At 52.4% G+C, this 18172-nt stretch overlaps 3 protein-coding genes across 3 annotated transcripts; 2 read left to right on the top strand and 1 right to left on the bottom strand.

The window, feature by feature from the left end:
- Positions 1 to 754: 754 nt before the first annotated feature.
- On the top strand, positions 755 to 8703 carry TGME49_262150 (kelch repeat and K+ channel tetramerisation domain containing protein; the record flags this gene model as incomplete). Its single annotated transcript, XM_002365296.2, has 9 exons — positions 755 to 1166; positions 1790 to 2475; positions 2965 to 3108; positions 3794 to 4086; positions 4435 to 4684; positions 5441 to 5681; positions 7238 to 7347; positions 7932 to 8120; positions 8572 to 8703. 9 exons carry the CDS (start codon positions 755 to 757, stop codon positions 8701 to 8703), a joined length of 2457 nt encoding a protein of 818 aa, XP_002365337.1.
- A 987-nt stretch (positions 8704 to 9690) lies between these two features.
- Positions 9691 to 10821, bottom strand: TGME49_262160 (hypothetical protein; the record flags this gene model as incomplete). Its single annotated transcript, XM_002365297.2, has 2 exons — positions 9691 to 10017; positions 10480 to 10821. The coding sequence occupies 2 exons, from the start codon at positions 10819 to 10821 to the stop codon at positions 9691 to 9693; spliced, it is 669 nt and encodes a 222-aa protein (XP_002365338.1).
- Positions 10822 to 13236: 2415 nt separating this feature from the next.
- Positions 13237 to 15505, top strand: TGME49_262170 (hypothetical protein; the record flags this gene model as incomplete). Its single annotated transcript, XM_002365298.1, has 3 exons — positions 13237 to 13427; positions 13770 to 13899; positions 14239 to 15505. The coding sequence occupies 3 exons, from the start codon at positions 13237 to 13239 to the stop codon at positions 14989 to 14991; spliced, it is 1074 nt and encodes a 357-aa protein (XP_002365339.1). The 3' UTR covers positions 14992 to 15505.
- Between the last annotated feature and the right edge of the window lie 2667 nt (positions 15506 to 18172).

The following is an 18172-nucleotide window of genomic DNA, read 5'->3' as shown; positions in this document are numbered from 1 at the left end:
TTCGATCTCCAACCGCTTTGTCGCTTTCCGGCTGTAGACCCGTCCGTGGACCCGGTGTTTTCTCTTTCAACTCCTGCTAGCCGGGATGCACACGAGTGGACTTTCTTTGCCACTTCGCTTCCAAGGACGGCCGTTTTCAAACTCGCCCTTTACGCGTCGAAAGTTTCTCGCACGAAATTGGAGTATTTCTGTCTCGCTGCATCTGCCTGCCGTTAGAGTTCGCTGCACTGCAACGCTGCCTCTGCGTGGCTTTCCGACTTTCTTGCCTCTTCTCGTCTTGCTGCTCTCGTCCTTTTCTGTCGATTTCCGTGCACCCATTCGTCTGCATGCGTTCTTCCTTCCTTCCAAGTCGCTGACTCCCTCGGTCTTTCCTCGGGCGCGGTGTTTTCGCGTTCTTTCGCGACGCAGAACCACATCCATTGCGAGGGTCTCCGGAGTTCCCTCTCTGTTTCTTCGCCCCCTCCGAGACTGCTCACGAACGACCGACAGCACTCCCTTCTTCGAGGTTCTCCTTCTCCTTTTTCAGTTCCAACTCTGTCTTGATCTCTCGGAACCCAACTCCAGCTGTTTCTCCTCTGTCTCCCTGCGCCCTCCGGTCTCTCAAGAACTCCATCTTTCGCGCCTCCTCTGTCTCTGCCTCTCTTCCTCTCCGTAGTTCCCTTGTCTTGTTCCGCTGTCTCCGTTTCTTCCTCTCTCCCACCCCTCCCTCTTTTAGCGCGTCGTTTCTCGTCTTGTTTTCTGCCCATCTGCATCGATGAACAGCGAGGTGTGTTCGCGGTTTTCTTTCCCCTCTCCGCAAGCGTCTGCATCTTGCGCTGCTCTCTCTTCGTTCGATAAGAAACTTCCTCCCATCGCAGCCGATAGTCCGGGGCTTGACCACGCGAGGCCGACGCTTGACACCCTTCGCTACCTGGGGGCTGGGGGTGTCTCTTCAGAGACAGGCCGCTTGGAGCCCGAGGCGGTCGGAAACCTTCCGCGGGCCTTTGCGAGGACTCGCCCGGGCCTCACCACCGGGACGACACTCTCGAGCGGCTCTTCCGCCTTCTCTGTCCCGCTCTACTCTGACCCAAGTTGCTTGCCCTTGCCCTTGAAAGGAAAGAGTTTCTCGCCTCTCGCAGCGATGAACTCGACTGGCAACGCGAGCCCAAGCTCGCTGTTGCGGCGAGGTGCGCAGAGACAACTGAGAAAAGAAAAGGAGGGAACCCACGGAGAAAGGGACTCCGGCACCTCCACCTTGGGACAAGGAGACAGGACAGATTCTGCAACAGGAGACAGGATGGGCGAGGAACGCTGTACGACAGACGGAGGTTTAAACGGGGCTTAGTCGACAAGGCAGAACCGTGACAGAGAACGAGAGAAGGAGGATGCGTCGCCTAGCCTTAGGAGAGAAAATGAGGAACAGCGACGAATTAGAAAACGAAAAAGACAACGGAAACGGAGCTGAGAAATGTGCTCGTGGCGAGAAGATATACAGAGGGAAGAAGGAAACAGGAAAGGGGGAAGACATGCACTTTGAAACGTGAAAAGAAACGCAATCCGCACTCAACTTGCTCTGGCCTTCTTCCCTGTGTTCCCTGTGTGTCTTTTCTCTTCGAGATCTCTCCCGTTCTCCGAGTTCCTTCTCTCCTTTGTTTTTCTCTCCATTCTTGTCTCCCTCGTTCGGTCTTGCCTTCAACCTCTGCCGCTCTGTTCTCTCCTTCGACCTGTATCACTCGCTGCATGCCGCGTCTGCGTGTGTTTCCTTCTCCCGTCGTCCATGTCCGTTTCTTCTCTCCTGCTTTCTCCACAGGGTCTGCAGACGACGCACTGGCGTACCCTCCGGGGACTTCAGCTTCAGCGCTGGGAGGCTCTTCTCGCTCTCCGATGGAGGCCGGCTTCTGCCCTCCTGCTCCGGGACCCGCAGTCGGGACTGGCGTCGGTGGACTGCTGTATTCCGCTACCGCTTCTCCGGAGTTTCTCTGCAGCTCGACGGCAGGCGGTCCTTGCCCCGCTGCGAGCGCTGGGTTCCTCAGCTCTCGCGTACTGGCGAACGGCGGACTCTCGCGCCTCTCTTCTCGTCCCTTCGACGCGAGCTGCGCGACGCTTCCGCGGCTCTCTGGCGCACCTACGGGCGACGGCGCGGGAGCGCTGCATGCGCTGCACGCGCTGCATGCGCCGGTGCTCGCGGAGAAGCGCGAGCCAGGCCCCGCTGAGTTTCTCGACGGAGACCGTGGCGGGGAGGAGCGCATGCATCCGCGAGCTGCGAGTGGCGATACCGAGGAGGGTCATGCGGCCCCGTTCGCCTCTGCAGAGGACTTCGAAACCATGGTGGGAGATTTGAGACGGACGTTCATCGGGTGGCTGAAGAAGACCGAGAGCGACTTGCGGAAGGAGAAACGCGACCTCGTTCGCGCGAAAAAGGAATTCGAAGAAGAACGCAAACAAGCCCGAGAAAAACTCCAACAAGAAAAAAAAATCGAATACGAGAAAATCAAGGTGCGCTAAACATGGACAAGCTCCGTGCTTCAAAGTCCGACACACACATGCTCTTCACATCATCTCTCCAGACGGATGCCCAATTTCGATCGAATCTGTCTCTACCAATACGTCTATGTAGATTCAATTCGACCTATCTCCACATCTGCATCTGTCCCCGTCGGTAACTGTATGCATCTGTATATCTAAATCTACCCCTCTCTGCGTCTGTGTCTACATCTCTCCAGATCTACATCTCTGTCTCTACCTATTTCTCTCAGTCTCTGCACACATCTGTATCCGTTGCTATATCGATGGATATTTACATCTCTCGGTATCCATCTATCTACATCTATTTGTATCTATGTGTCTATGCGTATATATATATATATATATACATATATATACGTACATACATATATATGTCTGAGTGGCCATGTGAATGGAGAGTACATTTGTGGCGATCTATTGTTCTGCCGTATATTTCCTCTTGTTTTCGGGGCTCGTCAGGAAGAGCGACGAAAGGCGCAGGCTGAAATGGCGACGCAAATCAAACAGATTCAGGTGGAACGCGAAGACGCGCGGCGAAAGTTGAATGCAGAGAGAGGCCGATTCGAAGAAGAAAAAGAGGCCCACCGGCGGAGGACGCTTCTCGTACGTTTCGCTCTTGTTTTGAAAAAGAACTCCCTTTTTGTGGGTGCGTGTCTGTTATTGTTCCGTTTTCTCTCTCGGCTTGTGTGTTTTGTGTTTCTCTTTCACAGCGCTTCCAATTGCAGGGGGCTGCATTCGATAGAAACGCAGAAAACCGTCGCAGGTGGAAGTCGCTGGGTCGCACGCATCCAAAACGCGATGAGCTCGATGAGGGTATCGATGGACTGCTCATTCGCGCTTGTCTATTTCTATTCGCGCCTATCTGTGTACCGATTTTCCTCTGCATCTCCATCGAGGAATGTGTATCTCTGTCTCTGTTTACGTGCACATATATCTTTATGTATGCTGTCTTTCTACATCTATATATCTCTAGAGCTATCTATCAGCATCTTTCTATCTCTGTCTCTCTGTGTATATATAGCTCTTTCTACCTATGTATTTCGATCTGTCGCTATTCGCTCGTATCTCCGTCCTGCTGTCTGTCGTCAACAGAGTATATCTGTCTGTGTCCTGCAGTCGCTGCACCTGTGTACGTTGGGATACCGTCGCACCTTTCCAACTTTCTGTATCTGCGGCTTCTGGGGTGGAACTTCGTTCACGAACCTCTTTAACAGGTTCAAAAGGACGAGTTCAACTTTTTCGGTGGCTCCCTCTTCAGAGAATCTGTCTCTCTTTTTCTGTTTCTCAGGAGAAGGAACGTTTCCGACAAGAAGCAGAGGCGTTGGACGCAGAGAAGCGCCGCATTGTCGACGCGAACATTGCGACCGAGACAGTGGTCGACCTGAATGTAGGCGGAGTTGTTTTCGAGGCTTCGCGCCACACCTTTGTTCAGCAGCCAGGATCCTTCTTGGAAACTTTGTTGTCGGGGAGACACCACGTTTCTCGCGACAAGCAGGGACGCATTTTCCTCGACCGCGACTCTGAACTCTTCCGCATCATTCTCAACTTTCTACGCAATCCGGCCATGCCTCCTCAACCCAGGTACGCAAAAGCCCCCAGATTGAGGAGAGACGCATGCATAGAACTCTTTTGTGTTTGGGGTGAGAGACACTCAGGGGGAGAACGGCGGAGAGAGAGCGCTGCGCGTTTGTTTCGAGACACATGGTTTCTCACTCGAAGAAACAATTGTTTTTTCGCATTTTTTCCGTCTTCCAGGAGGGCAGGAAGTCGGTTGCTGACTCGCTGCATGCCTCTCTTCATTTCCTCGCGCTCCGCCACTCCTCTCCACACCCTGTTTGACGGCTTTGAGTAGCACGGCGAGAGTCGTTTTCTGCGTCTCTGACTTCGTTTTCCTCGTAGTGCACCCGCGTTTTGTTTTCTCTCTCACAGAGATTCGGCTGAGAGCGACGCCATCACGCAGGAAGCGGATTTCCTGGGGATTCGATTCTTCCCCTTCCCTCTCGTTTTCGCCGTGGGCGGCCACAACGGCGTGGAGCACCTTCGTTCCCTGGAAGTCCTCGACATTGGGCAACAGTGCTGGCGCCCCTGCAAGGCCATGCAGACTGAGAGGGCCTACTTCGGAAGTAGTGTGTTCCAGAATCGCTTGTTCGTCTACGGCGGGCAGAACCTCGACTACAAGGTGAGCCTTCGCACTTCCCTCCTTTCGGTTTCCAGGGGATTCTCTTTCAGCGTCATCTCTGCATGTCCTCCATCGTCAACGGGGAGAGGCTTTTCCTTCGTCTTTCGAAACTGCCCGTTCACTGTGGAGGCGTCGACTGTCAGTGTTGGGGTAGACTTCTACTCTGGATGCTGTGCTGAAAAGTCCTCCAGCAGACCAGCGACTTTGCGAGCTGTGGTGTCAAGAAGCAGGAAGGTGCCATACGTTCGTTGACAACCTGCCCTGTTGTGTTTCTGCCGCACATCCACTCAGTTTTCAAAGAGAGACCCTTTCACACGTAGTTCCTGCATGATTCGGTCTGGCCTAGGCTCTACCGTTTTCGCGAACTTCCTCGACCAGCGCCTCTGTTTTCATTGATTTCGACAAGTGGCGGGACCGGCGGACGGCTGCCACAGTCGACAAAAACGAAGAAATAACAGCAAAAGAGCTGGTGTCTGGGCGAGTGTGTCGAAAACAGGGGCAAGTCTGGAAGACAGAAGAAAGGCGAATCTTCAGTTGCGTCTGCATTTTCACTCTTTCCAGCCTTCTTTTGCATATCTTTCCTGTCCCGAACGCGTTTCTTCGCTTCCTGAAGCTCGTGCTTCGCCTTGGTTTCCTGCGCCTTTCCTTCCTCTGTGGTTTCCTTCCTCGCCTCTTCTCGCTCTTCTTCTCTCTCCCGTTCCCTCCCTCTTCTCCTCTGGGCTCCACTTCAGAAGATCCGTTCGTTTTCTTTTTCAGGCCTTGTGCGAGACAGAAGTTTTCGACGCTTTGCGAGACGTCTGGATGACGGGGGCGGCGCTGAACGTCCCTCGGCGAAACACCTGCGGAACGTTCATGGGCGCTCGACATTTCGCCATTGGTGGATTCGATGGATCTGACATTCTCTCGAGCGTCGAGTGCTACGACCCGCGGATGAAAAACTGGATGCAGGTTGCTCCTCTCACCACTCCGCGGTCGAGTGCAATGTGCTGCGTTCGAGGTGAGAAAGAGGGGAAAGGCTCTGGGTGTTTTTTGGTCCTGAGGAACCTTCCAAACTGTCCTCTCTCAGCGAGTCGACGCCGTGGCTTTCCTTTCTTGCCCTGTTCGTTTATTCCGTCTCCTCACTCTTCTGTGAAAGAGGATCAGTTCTTCGCCTGTCTGTAGAGGCTCAGAATGCCCCACTGTTGCACCGCGAGACGTCGAGGAAGCTACTCGGTCTTGTGTGCTTTGCTTCTCCTTGTTCCTGCGACAAGACAGATCAGCTTCTGTCCTATACCTCACTGCCGATAGTGCTCTGTGCTTGCACACAACCCACATGGTTCGTGACCACAGCTTCCAAAGGAACAAAGGTACCGGGAGAAACTGAAACTCAACACTGCTGTTTGCGTGACTGTGGCAACGCTGAAGTTCCGAAAAGAGCCGGGAAACAGACGCAGTCAGCACGAAGGATACAAAGATCTAAGAGGGTGGTTCTTCAAAAAACTCCTGACAACACAAGTACGAAGGTACACGTGGATCTTGAAGGCTCGCGAGAGACTCGAAACCGCGGACTCTTCGCACAGAAAAAAGAAGCTGTCACAAAACTGTAAATCTGCCTCAAAGTTGTGGCTGTAGCAGATGTCAGGGCTTGGTCTGTGTTCGCACCGCTTCAAATGTCCAAATTGGAATTGGTTAGTGTTTTACTGCAGAAACAGGCGAAATCGGTAGATACGCTTGATGTATGATCTACTAAAATCGAGAGTATCAGTCGCTCTTTCCGAAAACTGTATTTTCTTTAGAAAATCTTTCCAGAGTGGATTTGACCCAACGACTCGTCGGCTGCCAGCCGAAAGTCTTTTCTTTGCATATGCCCCTTAAATGGAGGTGCTCAGTAAATGCTCAGTAAAAGTCGTCCGTAACTTTCCGAGTTCCATCCACATGGATGTTGAGGAGTTGACTTGCTAGAGGTTTTCCTCCGTCGATCGCGGTGAAGTGGAAACAGCTGCACTCTCGACATCCAGGAAAATCCGCAGAGTCGAGGCATGCAATGGTCATCAGATCAACACACTGGAACTACACTTCTTGTCACTCATTCTACAGTGCGAGCTAGGAGAGGCCTTTCTGTTTGCCGCTGTCTGTCGCGTTCCAGCCATCGTGTTTGAGATCCATCCCTTCGTCTCTTTTTCTTTTTCCTGCTCTGGGAAGCTTGTCGAGCTTCGAGTTAGGATCGCCGCTAACCGTGCAAACGTGAGAGTTTGTACGCCTTCTCTATACCACCGTATTCCGTTCTCAAGGGAAAGCTCTGGAGAGAGAACATGCAAAGAGCAAAAAGAGACGGAGACAGAACGAGGAGAGAACGAGACAGACTGAGAGCCGAAGAGAAGAGAGCGGGGAGAAGAACAGGGAGGGAAGGAGACGACGGGAGAAGGAAGCAGAGAGAGTTGGAATTCAGAATTTCCCCGCGGATGAAGCTGCTGTTGAACTCAGAAGCAATTTGGCCACAAAGGAGATACGGACGTGTGAAAGTCGAGCTTTCTCTTTTTGGAGAATGTGTTCTTTTTTCTGGACTCTCTTCAGACGATCACCTCTACGTTCTTGGAGGCACAAACGGAGAGCGCCTGCGCACTGTGGAGATGTATGACCATCGCATGAACAAGTGGGAGGTTTTACCTTCTGAAATGATTGAGGTAATCAGATCGAAGATACGGAACAAGGTCGGCATGTGAATCTCGTGTCCGTCTTCATTTCTCCTGTCTCAGACGTCCAACATAAAGATAAACATGGATGTTATCTTTGAATCATGTCTGTTGGTGCTTCTGCTGAGTGATCAAGGAGAGGCGAGTCTTTCATGAATGCGAAAACGATCAGAAAAGCTGACGAACAGAGCGCTCCTCACGTACCGCATCTGTGGCTCATTCGAGGTATGGATGTGCATGCGAATAGATATCGCAAGCTCCACGATCTCGTGCGGGTCCTTTGTTTTGCGACTGTGGCTTCTGCAACGGTAAAGACACCGTCAGGAAATCCCTTTCTACGCACCTATATATATATATATATCTATATATATATATATACCTTTCTCTCTCTCCCTCTCTCTCTCTCTCTCTCTATATATATATATACATGTCTGTTGGCGTGCACAAATACACGAGCATATGCATATATGTGTGTATATATATATCTGCATTTATCCAATGTATCTATGTGCGTATATCTAGGCTTGTAGGGTGTGAAAGAGACGCTTGGAAGGTGTTGGGTTGCTCCTGTGCAGGTGCGAAGCGCGGGAAGCGCTGCATGCAGTTTCGGTCACATTGTGGCCATGGGCGGGATCGACAACAGCAACGTGGTGCACAGTTCCGTGGAAGTTCTCGACCCTCAGACGCAGAGATGGTCTTTCCTGACAAACATGGCAACTCCACGAATGGACTGTGCGGCGGTTGTTGTCTCCGATTCCATCTTGGTAAGAGACGCGGGGAATTCTTGCGGATGCAGACACAGGAACCTCGAGGCGCTGTAGAAAGGAACGCACGAGTCGTACAGCGTACCTTACTTCGTTCTCTTTCCGTCGCGCAAGGAACAGCAGAGTCTCTCTGCAGTCATTGCTATATCTCAGACACACATAAGAGTACAGCTATACATATGTGCGTTGATAGACATACACGTTTATATTTGAGAATGCGTGCATACAGGTGTGAGATTCAGTGCCTCGGATATGTATCAACACGCCTAAACATATAAGAGCGGCAGGTAGTGGTGTCCGTGCTCCCCAAACATATCGCGGTTCTCGAGCGCATGCACATCTTTTATCTGGACATGATCTTGTGTTTTTTCCATGTTGGTATTCGTCTGCACATTCGATTGTCCACGTCGTGGTGGTGATGTCTGATGGGGTGCGGCTCCTCTTTTTTCAGGTCACTGGCGGCCAAAGTGAAGACGTGTTGTCGAGCACGGCTTTCCTTCGTCAAGAAGTGAACGAATGGCAAGAGGGGCCGCCGATGATTTCTCCGCGCTACGGCCACGGCATTCTCTTGGCAAATTTGTGAACACAGAAAAGTGAAAGTTCGGAAAAAAGAGAGAAGCTGCTCGCCGAAGAAAAAGTGTATCCCCGCAACTGCCTCCGGCTCGGAGTCGATGACGACTTCATATATCCTAGCGAGACGCGGTGTGAATGTGCTTCGTGTGGCTGTTCCTTTGCATGCGTGGCTTTGCATGCACAGGATTTTTCCCGAGATTGGTGGGGGTGTGCGCCAGACAACGCTGTTTGTTCCAGCCACAGTTCCAGAGGCTGAGAATACCCTTTTCGCAGAAACGCGACAGGTCAAAAAGACAGGCTTCCTGCTCGTCTTTTGCGATTCTTTCAGTCCCGAAACCCTCACGGCGTCAGAGAGTGTTTTGCCCCGCAAACAGACAGTTTTTTTGACCTGTGTGGAGAAAAGTGAGTTCAAGGCACCTCCGTACGTGTCTGTAGAGAGAACCACGCGGCCCGACACTCGGCTAGCGAGCTTCCACTAGAGGTTCGATGAACCTCTTGTGCGTAACTTCCTTCTACCGCAAAGAAAAGCACTAACCTGTCTGCACTGTACACTGCCGCATACCTCCAAGCATTCGCATGTCCACAGATTTGCCAGTGCATGCACCGAAAACAAGGACTTCACATAGGGTAGGTTGCGGAGCCGTTGTCAGGGGTTATTGTGATATGAGACACTCAAAAACGGAGGCGAACACAACGCTCGCTTGAGTCAACTCATGCAGTTTCTTCGTCGCTAGACTCGCACAGTCAGCGCGAAGTCGAAACTAGTTAACGGGGATCCCGGAACTGGAAAAACACCCTTCAGTTATGCCGAGCTCAGTTCCAATACACACCTGTTCTGCTTGAATAGAGAAATGATGCGCGTCTGTGTGCCGGAGAAAGGCCGGTGTTTTGCTGTCTCTTCCTCGACTCTGGATTTAGTTTCATTCCCTGTATCCCTAGAGTCTTTCTCCCGGTCTTCTTGTCTGCGCGGTGTCGCCGCAACTTCACGTGTGTGCAACTACTTGCTCTTCTTTCCTTTTTTCGTCTCGGGCCTCTTCTTTGCATCTCTCGCGTCTTTCCCTCGAGGAGATGTCGGGGTCTTCCCCTTTACCGGGAGCGCAGCAGGCGTGGGCGGTAGGGGGAGAGGTGGGAGTGGAGGCGCTTCCGAAATCCGAAGAAGATACACGAGAGCATCTCTGCCGACGCACTGGTCTTCGAGGCTCTTTTCGGGGTCTAGGCGACTGCCTCTGTGGACGAGAATCATGTCATCTTCCTCGACACCTAGTCGGGTCCTGATGAGTCTCATCAACACTTGCACGCGATCCGCCGCAAATACCTCAAACCCCTGAGACACACAGACAATCAGAGAAATATGGAATCATCCGTGACTGGACCAGTGTGCCAAAGTGTATCTGGGAAGCTAGCGTCCAACATATATGGATAGACAGACGGACACCATTACTCCTTGTGTAATTTGCCACTCAAACCTGTTGGATTCGAGAGGCACTCGCAGCGTGTTCTAAGCATGCCCGGGCGTTCCAGAAAAGACAACATAACCTGGGCCTAGGGAAATTGTGGGTATCTACCCCCAGATATATATATATATATGGATAAAGGGGGAGATGGCGACTTTCTGGTAAGGGGTAAGCATGTCTATGTGCTTGGTGGTGTACGGCTGTATTCATGCAGCTGCGTCCACCGACAGGGTTTAGAGCAACTTTTGAGTGAGACGACTGGCACACCGAAATGCATATCTGTGCATGTGCACGCTCGTACGTTGGGACGTGTGCGGTTCGCTTGAACTCACGTGAGTTTCTCCAGTTTCGGCTAGAACGACGAAGAGCCTTGTGGGCATGCCGTAGGTTGCGGTGCTGATGTACACCTTTGTTTCTGGCTGAAGCACGTAATCGTCAATTTTCTTTTCCATGTCGAAAAGCACCCCGTTGCTGGTCAGCATCACACTGGGGAGCCCGTCCGCGAGGCCGTTCTGGGATCCCGACTGTCTTTTTCCCGGCAAAGAAAAAATTCCATTTTCCCAGAGGTAGCGGAGAAGCATGCTGAACGTCCAGTCACCGTGCGCCTCGATATACTGCCCTCGGTCCTCGGCTTCTCCCGCGCTGTCCTCTGGATTGACAATACACAGCCTCATTCTTGGAAACCGAAGTTCTTCCCTCAGGAGAGAGAGAGAGGGAAGCAACGAGAGAGAGACGCACGCCAACACTCCTAACCCGCAAGAGCATAGAACAACTGTTTTGCTTTCTTCTAAACCTTCTCAGAGAAGGTTCCCCAGAGAATTCCACGAACCAGCGTCGCTGATGCCGAGGAACCTATAGAGAAGCCTACAGAGGCCCTCTGGTTTTCCCGAGTTTGTTTCCACTAACGTCTTCCCTTCCGTCACGGTGTTTTTCTCCCTCCTCTCTTTCCCGTTCCTTTGATCTGCTCTGTCAGCCGTTGGCAGGTTTTCTTCCCCTGCTTGCGACTCCGGCAGACCCACGGGACCCTTCTTGGTCGCTCACGATAAGCCCCCGCCGTCACAGAGTGACTTGCCTGCGGGGAGACGAAAGAGAAAGGAAGAAGCCAGGTATTGGAAATTTCCGAAGCACGTTCGTTGTCGCGTGCGACGGCGAGAGCTCAACACGCGCACCGATTTCACATGTAGAGACAAGATGAACTTTTACCAGCTGAAGCAACTCTGAGCGTGACGCCCAGCCTTCTCCGCGATGTGTAACAGCGAGTTTGCCTCGTATACGCTGTCTACCTCCGCCTCTTCTTGAGCAGGTGGGGTAAGAAGAACACCTCATTTGCCAGTTGGCAACTGGCAAGACGCCACGCTCTCTGTGTGCGATAAGAGGGCAGCACTGCGTTCGTCTTTTTGATAAAGTTAGGCTCTTCTTCGTGGCTCAGAGGGTTGCAGTTAGAGAGTCGTCGTCAAGTTCGACTTTGGTAAGTGTCTGCAGGGAGAGCGCTGGATCTGTGCAGAGACACTTCGTTTTCATTAAGCTACGTCGCTGGCATTCTTTCCAGGAAGCTATAAAGAGGCAACTCTTCCTCCACGGGACAAGACTAGTCTATGTTCTTCGCATAGGGCGTCGCCGTCTTCCAACTATTCACAGCTCGATGCAAAATCTCTGCAGAGTTCTTCACCAAACAAAGGAGAACCGGACGGACAGCCACCCCATGCGCGGAGTGCGTGCGCACGTGAAACTGCCGAAGTTTCCTCTTACTCCAGCACGCGATACGAATTATCAAGGAATAGATGTAAAGTGCACGATTACAAACGCGATTCTGCTCACACTTATTTGTGTATTTGCTTCTACGGAAGCCATTTGGGCCGTCTTTTGTTCCGGGGGGGGGGTCTTGAGAGCGCTCACAGTTTTGACTCTTGTTTCGCGGATTTCTCTAGAGTTCATCGGGGACCTCCCGAGGTGACGTGCGCAAAAAGGAGACGACGCTTCATGCAGAAGACCCAAAGAAAGCAACCTTGGAGTTCCCTTTCACTTCTCTACACGGCAGTACGAGCCTAACGGATGCAAGGCATACTCGAGACTGTAGTCCGTGCCGTGGGGCCCCGCACTAAGCCTCGAACTGCAGCATTTCCGAAGTTTGTCATAAGCAAGAGATTGAGTTGGCTGTCTCTTCCCCTTCCCTTCAGACAAATACACACTTATCCATGCGGAGAGATTTACGTATTCACATGCCTTTTTTAAGGATTCAACGGAAAAGACCCTCCCGTGAGACGTCGCGAGTTGACCAGGAAGGCAGCGAGTGTAGCTACTCGTAGTCAACTGGTGCATCGAGACTCGCGCATGGAATACAGACAGACACGCTCCTACGTAGCATTTATGTGTATACAGAGTTCTTGAATCACTTTGTAAGGTCTGTGTCTTTGGGTCTCATGCTCTTTTTGAAATAGTTGACTGCACCTCGACGAAATTGGCGCCGGACGGACTCTCCCGACTTTGCGCAGGATGGCTTATTGAACAAGTGGCTTTTTCCGATCCCCGCGATTATGCAGAAACACCGCAGCAAAATAAAAAAACACGTGGAAATGCACGTTTTCGGAAAGAGGGTCGTTTCGTTTTAAACTGCATTTCAGCGAACAGCTTGCCATGGTTTGAACTCCGCAGTGTCCCTGTGGCTTTCGAGGGCGGACAACAGGCCCGCTGAACACGGGAGACGAATCGAGGTCGACATGAGAGTTCCTCATGTTCACCATTTTTTTCTCTCTGTCTTTCGCGAGAGATAGCGCACAACTCCGAAGCCTTTGTCGCGTATTCCACCGCGTTCTGCCTCTACGAGGAGTGCTGCCGCGGAGCTAAGCGCAAGGCATGCGCGGTTCTCATTTGCGTCGTTCGTTTCCGTTCGGGAAAGCGATTCGTTGCGCCCGTGGTTCTTTTGTGGAACTTCAGCTCCTCTGAATGGCTGAATCATACCCAGCCATGTCTAGGGAACCTAAGAAGCGCGAAGGGAACAGGGCGTGCAGTTTCTTTTGTCGGGTGTTTTCCTGGGGCACCCTCTTCCCCGAAAAGATGCGTGTTTGCTAGTTCTTTCTCCCGTCTCTTCAATGCCGCCCTCCGCTGGACGGTGTCGGCAGTTGCTTCGTCAGTGCTGGACACAGGAACTGAAAAAGAGAGACAGGATCCAGCCTCTCTCGCCTGCAGCTCGACGCCAGGCGAAGAAAGACCCAAAATTGCTCACGCCTTCTCTGACCAGACATTTGCAACTTCGCGACCTCCCTACAGGCTTCACATCCAGGTGTGTCCCGCAGATATCGACTCCACTGACAAACACTCAGTTCCTTGCGAAATCTGGGATCCATATATATATATATATATATATAGATATGGGCATTTGAGTTCAGATATGTGTGTGTGTCTGTGCTGGAGTTCAGCTGGGACTGGTTGTCAGTCTTGGGGTCCTCGGTGTTTCTGTCTGTACACTGCATGCAGAGTCCGCACACGCTGTCTTGTTTGGGGAAGGTCGTCGAAGTATGGTCTCTGCATGTTTGTGCTTTGTTGTCGATGGAGTGCCGACTCTTTCGGTGAAGCTGGCGAGACACTGTGTCCATGCAACGCGTGCATTTTTTTGCCTTCCCAGGTTCGTCCAGGACAACCGCCGCATGAAAGTCGCTTCCGCCTCCGACATTGACGTTGCAGAGTTCTCGCTTCCTCCCACTGCCCAGCCGAGGAAAGATCCCCTCGAGCAGCTCACCCCGTTGGACCTTCTGGTACGCAGAAGTTGCATGGCTTTCTTGTCTGTCTCCCTGTCGTGTGGGTCTTCTTTTTTCGCGCCCCGTCTGCGATTTTGCTCCCCAGTTTGGTGCGCGGCTCTCGGAGTCGGCTTCGTGCTTGCGTCCGCAGGGTCGTCGTCTGCGAAGCATGCCGGAGAAGTGTGGACGAATGCAGCAGAGGCGGAGGCGTGGAAAAAACGTCCCTTGCGTGCAAGCGAACCTGGTGCCGGCAAAACACGCGAGAAAAGCGGAAGTGCGTTGGCCTACCCCAGCGCGCTGTGTCGCACTCTCTCCACCTCTCGCGCTCCCCCACTCTTGTGGACTCCTTGCCTGCAGGCCATCCATCCGTCGCCGAGCGTGACAGCGAAGGCACGCGATGCGGCGGCAGCTTCGTTTCTGCGTCGTCACAGGTCGACGCGTTCGGGGCTTCCTCGCTCTGCTTCGCCTGCGGATTCCCCAAGAGATTTAGTTTCCACCGGTTCATTCGGGGGACTCAGGGGCGCGAGCGCGACGGAACAGGACACGGGTCGCTGGGGCTTCCTTTCTCGCCAGGCAGTCTTGGCAAAGACAGGCACAGCAGACGACGGAACGAACAAAGGAAGAGCGCGACTAGGTAACAGTGTGGACAGCCGAAACACAACCGACCTCGGACGCAGAGAGGCGGAAGCAAACCGCGGACACCCATTTCCTCGTCTTGCAGAAACACCAGACTTGTACGTCGAACTGTCACGCATCGCTACAGAGACAGGCTTCACACTTGACGCGGAAAACGCACTCGCCGTAGTCTCAAGAAAGCGATCGCCTAAAGCGGCGGGGTCGGCAGCTGCTTCCAATCCGGCTTTCCTTCCCCAGGCCACTCATGCATCTGACGCAAGCTTCAGACGGCCCAGGAGAGATACAAGCACGCTGCGCCGCGTTGTGCCTGCCGCAGAGAGACACAGTCAAAGGAGCGGCGGAAGAACATCTGGTGGAGGTTGGGGATGGAAAGACGACCGAGAAGCTGTAAAGGACGTATACAGACACCATGTGACAGTAGAGCGTTCAAGCAGTGCCTCTCCTTTCGCGTTCTCGGTCGTGCCAGAGGATTGAGGGGTGCCATGGGCACTACAAAATTCGTGAATGCGCCTCCACACGCTCTTCAGAATCATGTACGCGCATGTTGTGGGCCTTTTTTACGACACCAGAACGCTGAGACAACGAACACACAGCGCCTGCACAATTAGACCCACAGAGTCCGTTCCTCAGTTCAGCGTTCTCACACTGACACTGTGAGATGCCGCCTCTGTCGGTGCGCCGCGCCTGGTGGGACGCACACTTCTTCCCGCGTTCTGGCAGTTTGTTTTTTTCTACAAAACATCACATGCCGCGTTTCGCAAGGATGGGACGTGTCGCGAGATTTTGACTGGAGTGAGAGTTCGACGTGTTCCGCAACTCAAGAGGTTCTGGATGTCTTATCGTTGGCCGCTGAATAGACATCTCATGGTGTATGTGTTGGTGCGGGCACCAGAAGCGAACCGACGAGATCACCGCTTCAGCGTGTGATTGGTATTCTACGATGTTTACTGACTCTCAAACGCCAACGGTATCACTGTGGTGGCGGAGAGTCGTATCAACGTGGGGTTCACCTTTGGGCGAGTGTAGAAAAAGTATGCTGACGAACGAACTAGCCAGAGTAGACTGCCGTACTCGGAACCTCCATGCTGGACTGAGTGACATTTTCGTCAGATAGGTACTGGGCAATCTACCCACGGAAAACACGTAGGAAGGTAGCAAAGGACGGCGTGTATGATGACACGGTTGCAGAGTTGCTATTAGGTCAGAGGGCAGAATGATTACTATCCCGAGAGACAGATGGCTACACAGTCACACAAGCAGAGAGAGATCCATGTAAACACCACCGGCGTGATAGACGGACCGGTTAAAGAGGTCAGCAATGAGAACCATTGAAACATCCTGTCTCGCAGATTTCTGAAGACATCCACTTCGTGTTCTTTTTCTTTTGAGAATGCGGCTCCCCCCCTCGTTTCGCGTGGTTGAAAGGGAGGCACCCTTTGCCTACCCTTTCAATGCACCACCAAGACCTTCGCCAGGGCCATCACGCGTGGCCCTGAAAATCAGAACTCGAGCTCCGGGAGCGTGCCTCTCGCCGGCTCCTGCTCGAGTTCAATCCCGTCCCGATGCCTCAGCAAAGTTGCTGGAGAGCATCGCAGAGGCACGGGTGAGGCTTCGGCGACAGGACGCGCCGAGGCCTAGCCACTTCGTCGTGGTCGGAAGGGTTGTCCTCCGACCCCGCGTTTCTGCCTGTGCATGACAGCCAGGCTTCTTTCTGTGTGTGTTTTCGGTTTTGAGTGTGTGGTGGACGCGTGATTGTGTTTTGTTCCATAGCCGTCTCGCGCTCCGTCTGTTCGTTTCTTTTGTCATTTGGGACCGGAAGATCGACCCAAATGACTCAGCGTGTTGGAAACTTGATGGCGACAGTTTGCCATAAAATCTTTTGTTTACTCTGTGCGGCCCTGCGTGAGATTCGTGGTCTGCCGATGCTCTTTGATACACGTGCAGAGAGTGCCTCTGCGTGCTGCTGAGAGAAACCAAGACCGCTCAGACCCGAGCACACAGCATTTATCGGACACGGTACATGATAGATAGTTTAGATATAGAGAGAGGACGATAGCGTCCCGCCCCTGAACGGTCCAATCTGTGATGAGAACACGATTTCCCACTAGCTTAGTGTGGATCTCTCGGAGATTTGCTATCTCAGTACATGGGATACACACTCCTAGTCTACCGCGCAATACTGCCACGTACCTACCTGGTGAAAAATCACTCACTCAATTATAGCATTTCCGAGTATGTCCGCCCATGTCGCGGCTCCTTCGCAGTCATACTTTTTCTACACTCGTTCACGGGTGATTCACACGTAGGAGCGACTGTCCCCCGCCACAGCAATACCGTTTGGGTTTGAGAGTCAGCCACTGTGCGCGCCATCATCGAATACCTGTCACACGCTGACCTAGCTGCGTTCTCGTCACTCGCGTTCCGGTGCGCACACCAGTACATAAGCGAGACTCCTTGCAATACACGTTATGAAATGGGATTCATATGTTTGTGTACGCTCCTTTTTCTGGTAAGCATATGTTTCGAATTGCTCCGCAGCTGTAGGCCCTGGATTCCAAACGGATCGTGGGCGCCTGTATCTTCTAACTGGAGTCGCACGCAGTATCCTACGTGAGATAGTCTCTCTGTTTAGTCGAGATGAGTTATTCCCGTACCAACGCATAAGGTGATCGATAATGGCAGTATGCACCTCATTGTATTGGTACAAAATGTGAACAGAGGTTTCACTGAAAACAATTGAAGAGTCAAGTTGGTGCACACTGTAAACGGGCAAATTCTGTCCCTCAATCGATATATGCTGGTACTCAGTTATATAGGTTGGACGCTAACTTCCGGTCTGCGATACACTGTCACCACACTGGAACGCTTAGGACATCCCAAAGCGTCGGATACCAGTATCCTACGCATGACGGTTGCTCCAATTCGATTATGTTCTTGTCTTAGTGCATAGAATGCTGCTAGTAGAGGCAATAACATGGAGGGAAAACTACCACTGAGGTGCTAGTATTCCAACTATCAACTGAAGCTAGAATCCCTGTTACATGTGAAATGAGATTCCCAGGTTTATATAAACTACATTTTTCTGGGGAGTGTGTACTACGAGATGGACTACTGGTTTTGATCATGAAGGCATTTGGTTGCCAGATCCAAGTTCTGCTGTACTGTTATCACTCGTACTTACGGCATTCCCTCAACTGCCTGTTTATTCGTTTGTGGAGGACCCGGTCTGCAGCTGCGTCGACGTGTCGATTCAGAAGTGGCCCCTGAATCGAACACCTCACAAACTGTGAGGCGTCGACCTCGCTAGCCACTGCCTGGGTCGCTGTAAGCCAGGCTACGTCACTCTCCAACTTGGTCACGAGGTGGAGACTCTCCAGCTTGGTCACGAGGTGGAGAGTCGGTGTCAACACAGGGATGTGGCCACCCTTCCAAAGGCAGCTAGCGCGGAGCCACTGGACTGAGCTCCGAAGAGATATTCTGCACAATTGCTCGATGAATCGAATGCTCGGGTGTCAAAGGTGCGGACGGCTAGTCCGTGCCGCTTTACATCCTGCGTTGCTAGTGCGCTTACTCCCGGGCCTTCTCCGTCCCATGTAGATGCAACGGCGGTTTGGGGTGGGTCAGTTCGAGTGGTGACTATCACTTTTTACTTTTC

Source organism: Toxoplasma gondii, chromosome VIIb, assembly GCF_000006565.2.
Source record: "Toxoplasma gondii ME49 chromosome VIIb, whole genome shotgun sequence".
Lineage (NCBI taxonomy): Eukaryota > Apicomplexa > Conoidasida > Eucoccidiorida > Sarcocystidae > Toxoplasma > Toxoplasma gondii.
Note: the sequence above shows the minus strand (reverse complement) of the source record. Positions and strands in the feature narration are given on the sequence as shown.